This window comes from Cucurbita pepo, chromosome LG20 (assembly GCF_002806865.2).
Source record: "Cucurbita pepo subsp. pepo cultivar mu-cu-16 chromosome LG20, ASM280686v2, whole genome shotgun sequence".
Classification (NCBI taxonomy): Eukaryota; Viridiplantae; Streptophyta; class Magnoliopsida; order Cucurbitales; family Cucurbitaceae; genus Cucurbita; species Cucurbita pepo.
In genome coordinates, this window is record NC_036657.1 from 4,150,759 (window position 1) to 4,158,949 (window position 8,191).

Below are 8,191 nucleotides of genomic sequence, written 5' to 3' on the forward strand. Positions count from 1 at the left end.
CACACAAGGTTTCCTATCCACATCCTAAATTTTCAAAGCTACCTCAACCATATGATATCAAGCCTAAGCAATTGCTATGTCTTTCTTTGCACAAATTTTCCATTGGTGGTTTACCTATGCATTTATGAGTGTGGCAACGTATCTAAGTAAAGAGAGAACGACAACGGATCTTCCAATAGTTAATTCGAGCCTACCCAAAAGATGTAAGTAAAGAGGAGGACGACAGTGAGGCTTCCAATAGTTAATTCGAGCCTACCCAAAAGATGTAAGTAAAGAGGAGAACGACAGTGAGTTGTCCAATAGTTAATTTGAGCCTACCCAAAAGATGCAAGTAAAAAGAAGAACGACAATGGGTCTTCCAATAGTTAATTCGAGCCTACCCAAAGATGCAAGTAAAGTGAAGAACGACAACGATTCTTTCGATAGTTGATTCGAGATTACCCAAATCAAAAGCGAAATGGTCTGTCCGAACATCGTCCGTTATCGTAAAGTAGTCCCCACAAAGCTTTCGGGAGGAGGGGTAGTCTTGTGTGTAAGTATAGCATTCTTGGTCTATCACCATATAACTTTATCCATCCAAAGATGAGAACAGTGGTGTTATTACCGACTATTATTATAGAAGAATTTGTTTTTAAATTTCCAAAAACCCACACGATCATATAGTCAAAGGGAATACGTCGTCCCTAAAACCATCCCAAGTAAAGTGAAGAACGACAACGATTCTTTCGATAGTTGATTCGAGATTACCCAAATCAAAAGCAAAATGGTATGTTCGGACATCGTCCGTTATAGTAAAGTAGTCTCCACGAAGCTTTTGGGAGGAGGAGTTGTCTTGTGTGTAAGTATAGTATTCTTGGTCTATCACCATATAACTTTATCCATCAAACGATAAGAACAGTAATGTTATTACCGACTGTTATTATAGTCAAAGGGAATACGTCGTCCCTAAAATCATCCCAAGAGCGGCTAACGTGGATAGTTTGATTTAAAAAATGTTTCGGATTTATGTAATTTGATGGGATGATTGAGGGTATATTAGTAAAGTGGATTGTTTGTTCTATCTTGAAGATATTATGCAATTATGAAATGAAAAGCATGTAAGAGCAAATTATTTACTTTGACTTTAAGTAATGCCTAAGCAAAGAAGTAAAAAACAATAATTGTCAAATTCAAGTGACCATTTTATATTATTACATGCTTTATATTCATTGTCAAATATTATTTGGAGAACTCTTCAACCCATAAAATAAAATAAAACTTTTTATCTTTTTCTTGGTAATCCACTTTGAAACGTTCATGAGATCAATTTTTTCGTGTGCTTTTTTTATTCGGTTTCGTATAATCTAGAAGCATCGAAGGTTAATTAGTCATGAGAATATCGGTTGATATTAGAGAGCTTTGTGGCTTTGAGCAAGTTATATCATTTCATGGACTAGAATCCAACCGTTACACTGCTCTTTTCATGTATTATAATCAAATTGTTTCGTTGACTCTTGGACCCACATAAAAATAACAGATTTTTATATTTTCTTTGTCTTCAATGTTGTTATTAGCTACGAGAAGTATGAGAGGAAGATCCTGGTATCGACCATGACAAATTTGCCGACTTTGATAGCAAGGAGTTTGAGCTCGACTAAAATGTCCATGAATACAATAAATTAGTCTATGCCTATGATTACAATAGAGCTTGAATTTCTCATAAGATTTGTCATGAGCGTGTCACGATTCTGACGCCACACAATAAAAATGTACGACCGCGGCACAATACACTTGAAATCTTGTAGTATAGTATTGTGGAATGGTAAGGTAATGTAACGATTCTTAAATTCTATTAAACGTAAATTTATATTTATATTTTATAGATGAATTAACTTTTTAAAATTTTAAAATTTTTAAATATCTAAAAAAAAACATAAAATTAAAAGTTCAGTTACAAACTTAGGAGGATACATGGGGAATTGGTGACCCGAGCAACCCAAATAGAATTCACAATTCAATTCAACCCTCTATTTTAGGGTCGGGTTGAGTTTTTTTTTAATTATTTAAAAAAAAATCTTACTCGTTCACAATAACAATATCACATAACTCAAAATCAAATATTTATAAGTCATAATTCATTACTAATATCGTTCCAAACATAAAATATTCTTAATTTTCAAATTTTAAAAGTAGAGCAGAGTTGGATTGCAATCCTATTTTTACCCCAACAAAAAAAAAGTGTCACATCACCAACTCATCCAAAATTTGGATTTTTGATCATATAAACACCTCTATCCTTTATATCAACGTTGAACGATTAAACACGATAGAAACGTGGTCTAAAAATACCATAATTGCAATTAATTCAAAAATTTCTTGTGAATGTGATTATACTATTCCAAGTGGGTAGTTTTTTTTTTTTTATTATTATTATTTTTATTTATTTTGGGTGCGTAGTATTTTCTTGAATTTCTTTTAAAAAACATTATAATTGTAAGATTGTTCGTTAAATGTCATGTCACATGTTTTTTTTAAGGTTTTTTTTTTTTTTTTTTTTTTTTTTTTTTTTTTTTTTTTTTTTTTTTTTTTNTTTTTTTTTTTTTTTTTTTTTTTTTTAATATCACCATGCTATTTATTCGAAATCTTAAAGTATTAACGATAATGTGAAATTTTAAAATATAGAAAATAAAAAAACAATATTTTATAATAATACGAAATGTTTGCGTATAAAATATAAATTATTAGGAAAAAAACAATATTTTATTTTTTATTATTGTAATTTGGTTTGATTTCAATTTCCGCCCTAAATTATCTCTAAATTTTTCTTTTTCCATCTATATTCGTTAATTTTCTCTCGTTTTTTTTTTTCACTATACAATCGATAAATATAAAATATGGGTCCACTAAGTCGAGTTTGATTAGAGGAACTTTGGATGGACAAAAAAATTTCAGTTGATTAGGTTGGTGTCACGAGTAATCCAGTAAAACTCCAACCCAACCCGACCCTCTATTTTCGGGTTTATCGAGTTGTTTTGTTCTCTTTTAATTTTTTTGAAAATTTTCATTTATCCATAATATAGGTTATATTAATAACTAAAATCTCATAAAATTCAAATATCAAACCCTCACGAAAACAAACATTAAATATTCTTAATATCCATAATAATCTTAAAAGTAAGATATGGTCGAGTTGGGTTCTAACCTATTTTGGGATTGGTCAAGTTGACCCGACAAAAAAAAAAAGTCAACTTGCGGCTAGATCTATTTTTCGAAGTTTCAAAAATTCAACCCAAACCAAACCGGAAAAAGAAATTAACCCAACCCAACGTTTGTGATTCAGATTGAGTAGTCTAGGTTGATCGGATTCTCGAGTCATATGTGAACACAGATGGCTCGAACTTGAAGAAAAATTATGATTTAAATTTAAATTTCATATTTAACCAATAAGTAATATATTCACACAAGGCACTTTTGATTTATTTATTTATTTTTAAGAAAAAGTCACTTTGGATCGGGTTCATTGTATGATGGGCCGACCCGAACATGAACACGAGCCCATTTACAAGGAGGGGGATATAAAAGGAGTTATTGGAAAAGAATAAGGGCAATAACGTAATTGCGTACTTCCATTTAACCTTTTTACTTCCATTTACTTGGTCAATTTCACCCACCGAAAACCCTCCTCGCCGCCAAAATTTTACCACTTTTCAACCGCCGCAGGATGGACCTCTTCACCGGCGATCACCGGATTCCGAGCTCCGACAGCTTCCCACAGCACGTTGCTCCATTTCCCGATTCGACGGACCTCCTCTACGCTGCTCCGTCCGCCGTATTTCCCTCTGCCGACATCATCGCCCACCTACCAAACCCTCCGCCGCCGCCGCAGAAGCTCCGTCCTATCCGCTGCAACGGTAGGTCCCCGGCGGGTTCTCAGGCCGATAACATCTTCGACGGTGCTCTAAGGAGTTTCCAATGTGTTTCGTCGTCACCAGAGGGTGGATTTTCTGGCGATCAGCTCTGTGTGGCTAATATTGACCCTTGCCAGTACTTCAATTCTTCTGAGAAAGATGATAAGCCCGACGCCAAGGATAATGGCGGCTTCAGCGATATCATCGGAAACAATTTCTTCTCGGAGGAAGAGACGAAGAACGGTGGTACCGATGCTGCCACCGCTGCGGAGAATTTGAGCCGGAGCCTTGAAGGACCGCAATTGGACGACGATTCGTGGTGAGTTTGAACTCTGAACTGAACATCGCCTCACGAATTGGGGTTTTTGTTCTTCAATTGAACAATTGAAGTTTATTTACCTTAATTACACACACACACACACACACACACACTTTAGAGTTCTTGGGTGCTTTGAATTTGTTTAGGAAATGCAAATTACTTTATGAATTCTCATGGAAAAGTGATAAGATCAAAGAAAAGCTTCACTGGAAAGTGATCCTTATAAAATATGAAAAAGAAATTGTGGTTTCTTGATCTCTCTTCATTCAAAGTTGGTTTTATTTCTTCCAATTCTCAATTCTTCAGAAAAAACTAGAAAATTTAAAGATGAATCTTGTATAATTTCCAATTTTATCATTATTAAATGAGATGAAACAAAGAGAAACAAACAGGATATTCCCAAAAATATCCCAATGGAATTAATAAGAACAGGGAGTAGGTAAGTTTACAAAACCCTTTTAGGAGAGTGCACCAATTTGAAGTAACAAAATGACAAGGTCAACAGAGCCATAAAAGATTCTTCTTTTTTCTCTCCTTTTTTAAAGTTCCCATCACTAGCAACCATCATATTGTCCTAGAAAATGCTAACTCTCCTTTTGAAGGAAAGAGAAGAGATTGTGCCATGAAATGGTTTTGTACAAAAGATTGTGCCACGAAACTAAGACGACAGTTGGAAAGAAGAGGTGAGGGGAGGAAGAAATATTATACATTTCGAAACTGATTGGCTTTCGATTTTGAAACTGTTCTTCATTTGTATGGTATTGGATATAGATTCTAGAAGTGCAAGAAGTCTGTTCTTCATTTCGAAACTGATTGGCTTTCGATTTCGAAACTGTTCTTCATTTGTATGGTATTGGATATAGAATCTAGAAGTGCAAGAATTCTGTTCTTCATTTCGAAACTGATTGGCTTTCGATTTCGAAACTGTTCTTCATTTGTATGGTATTGGATATAGAATCTAGAAGTGCAAGAATTCTGTTCTTCATTTCGAAACTGATTGGCTTTCGATTTCGAAACTGTTCTTCATTTGTATGGTATTGGATATAGAATCTAGAAGTGCAAGAATTCTGTTCTTCATTTCGAAACTGATTGGCTTTCGATTTCGAAACTGTTCTTCATTTGTATGGTATTGGATATAGAATCTAGAAGTGCAAGAATTCTGTTCTTCATTTCGAAACTGATTGGCTTTCGATTTTCGAAAGTTAAAATCTTGTGAATTCTTTTGGGTTTCTGATACAATTAGTATGGTTAGTCATGGATTTCTTTTTGTTGTGGTCATCTTCTGAATCTGTGACAATGGGTTTAGGATGGAATGAATTGAATAGAAAGTTCTTGTTCTGATATGTTGATTTCTTGCCATTTTCCATTTTTAGGACTTCTGCTTTTATATTACTTTTTTTTTTTTTTTGCTTTCTGAAAAGGAAACCAAAATTTTTCATTGATAATGAAGAAGTTATGAAAAAGAGGAGAAAAGGCAGATAAAGGAATCGAAACCCGCTTCTTGATCATCGATCTTTCCCATTTACATGTAACATTATCATTCTTTATGTAGTTAAGCTCAGAATTGAGACTATTTTCCTCCTTTTCGTCCTGCAACTAGAAACTGGTTTGTTCGATTATTCAATCAGCCTGTTTTAGACTGAACCTTTCATCTGATCATTGACATTTACCCTTCTCGAACTTGGAATCCTGACTAAGTATTTCAGGTCGTCGTCCACCCATTAACTCCACTTTTTTACTTTTCAAAATATTTAGCTTTCTTTCGGGGCGGAAGGTTTCCTCCTCTTTCCCGACACCCCTATCCTTGAAGTCTGTGTAAAATATGCGAATTCCTTCTCATAGGCGCTTGCTCTATTATCGAAACTCAAAGCAAGCTTAACGAAAGTGATTTTATGGAATTCCTTACCTTTAATTGTTGCACAGCATGATACATGCGTAGATACATAGATGTATACTTTTTCGCATGATACATGCATAGATACATAGATGTATACTTTTTCTGATGAACATAGGTAGGTAGATATATATAGCTATGCTCGATAATATATGACGAACTCTTCTTAAACAAAATTACTTGATTACTTGTTTCCAGCTCAACTTCAGATGGTGGTGATGACGTTTTAAGCACAAAAAAACATTTAAACCATAAGAGAAAGCGAACGACAAGATCGCTCGAGCTTTTCGTGGAAAATTTGATAATGAAGGTAATGGATAAACAGGAGGAGATGCATAGGCAGTTGATAGACATGATAGAAAAGAATGAGAAAGAGAGAATAGTCAGAGAAGAAGCTTGGAAACAGAGAGAGATCGAAAGAATGAGAAGAGACGAGGAGTTGAGAGCCCAAGAAACGTCTCGCAGCTTAGCAATTATCTCCTTCATCCAAAATCTGCTAGGCCATGAAATTCAAATCTCACAACCAGTCGAAAACCACTGTACAGAAGACGATGGAGGTGAGAGCAGCATACAGAAGGAGCTAAAAAGCGACCCAAGTAGTAGAAGATGGCCTCGAGCTGAAGTACAATCTTTGATATCACTTCGAACATCGCTAGAACATAAATTCCGTGCTACAGGCTCGAAAGGTTCTATATGGGAGGAGATATCAGTCGAGATGCAGAAGGTCGGTTACAACCGTTCGGCAAAGAAATGCAAAGAAAAATGGGAAAATATGAACAAGTATTTCAAAAGAACAATAGGAACTGGGAAAGCTAGTATTGCAAACGGTAAGACATGCCCATATTTTCAAGAATTAGATACTCTTTATAGAAATGGAGTAGTAAATTCAGGAGCTGTCATTGATAGTACAAGCACTGAACATAATTCACAGGCTGAAAGAAGTATAGACCCCTTTCATGAAGAAGAGGCCTTTGTTCAAGGTGAAAGTGAAAGAGAGCATGTAAAACAGGAGGCCTTGGAGATGACACAACTTTAAACAGATTTACGTGTACACTACCGATCTGTTCGGTCGATTTTTGCAGCCCAGCTTTCGGATAATGCAGGTTCTTCATGCTTCCGGCTGGTCTATTCATGGCTGCGTTCCTGGTCGGCTCGTTTTCGGATTTTAAACTCGTGTATGTTTCAGTATTTGTGCCTCTATAGTGACCAAAAGAAATGCCATGTTTTCAGTTCATGATGGCTGTAGATTGAAGAATCACAACGCTTGAATCAAGTTTTGGGATGTGATGATGATGCTAAGTAAATGGATAATAGTTGTAAACATATCAAACTTAATTCTTATGGATTTGTTTAGATTTACTGTTTAAATTTTCGGTTAGTTTGTAATGAGAAATACGTTGATATCGATTCGCTTATGTTGTTTAATTCAGGTTACTTCTCGATATCATATTAAGAGATGTTCAGGGATGTGGAAGTATTTCTCGTCTCTACCACTTGTTTCAATTTCTATTCCTACAACATTTCATATTTAATTTCGTGAAGAACAGGATAGGGTTTTTTTGGATTTTTTTTCTTTTTGTTTTTATATTTGATTTTAATGTACATAACGGTCCAAGTCCACCACTAGCAGATATTGTCCTGTTTGAACTTTACCTTTCGGGCTTACCTTTGAGGCTTTAAAACGCATCTGTCAAAGGAAGGTTTCTACATCCTTATAAAAGGTGTTTCGTTCTCCTCCCCAACCAACGTGAGACTCTCACAATCCACCACTCTTCGAGCCCAGCATCCTATGTGGGACCCTCACCAAATTCACCCCCGGGGAACACCCTTCAACCAATGTGGGACTTTCACAATCCACCACCCCTTCGGGCCCAGCATCCTATGTGGGATCCTTGCCAAATCTAGCCCCTTTGGGGAACACCCTCCTCGCAATCCACCCCCCCCCTTCAGGGCCTACCATCCTATGTGGGACCCTTGCCAAATCCACCCTTTTTGTAAGGGCCCAAGTTCACTGCCAGTAGATATTGTTCTCTTTGGGCTTTTCCTTTCAAGCTTACCCTCAACGCTTTAAAACACGGGACGGTTTCTACA

At 35.7% G+C, this 8,191-nt stretch overlaps 1 protein-coding gene across 2 annotated transcripts; it reads left to right on the top strand.

Moving 5' to 3' along the window:
* The first annotated feature begins 3,441 nt into the window (after window positions 1-3,441).
* On the top strand, window positions 3,442-7,553 carry LOC111783722 (trihelix transcription factor GT-2). Of its 2 annotated transcripts, XM_023664642.1 has the most exons (3): window positions 3,442-4,206; window positions 6,299-6,927; window positions 7,032-7,136. In XM_023664642.1, the coding sequence occupies exons 1-3, from the start codon at window positions 3,701-3,703 to the stop codon at window positions 7,034-7,036; spliced, it is 1,140 nt and encodes a 379-aa protein (XP_023520410.1). In that variant the 5' UTR covers window positions 3,442-3,700; the 3' UTR covers window positions 7,037-7,136. The 2 variants fall into 2 exon arrangements, with proteins under 2 accessions (XP_023520410.1, XP_023520409.1); XM_023664641.1 differs by having other exon boundaries at window positions 6,299-7,553.
* Window positions 7,554-8,191: the final 638 nt, after the last annotated feature.

Excerpts from the sequence above, each read along its gene's own strand:
- LOC111783722 (XM_023664641.1), top strand. The coding sequence starts at position 3,701 with ATGGACCTCTTCACCGGCGATCACCGGATTCCGAGCTCCGACAGCTTC. Across the intron at positions 4,207-6,298 it reads CAATTGGACGACGATTCGTG|CTCAACTTCAGATGGTGGTG; the intron begins GTGAGTTTGAAC and ends ACTTGTTTCCAG.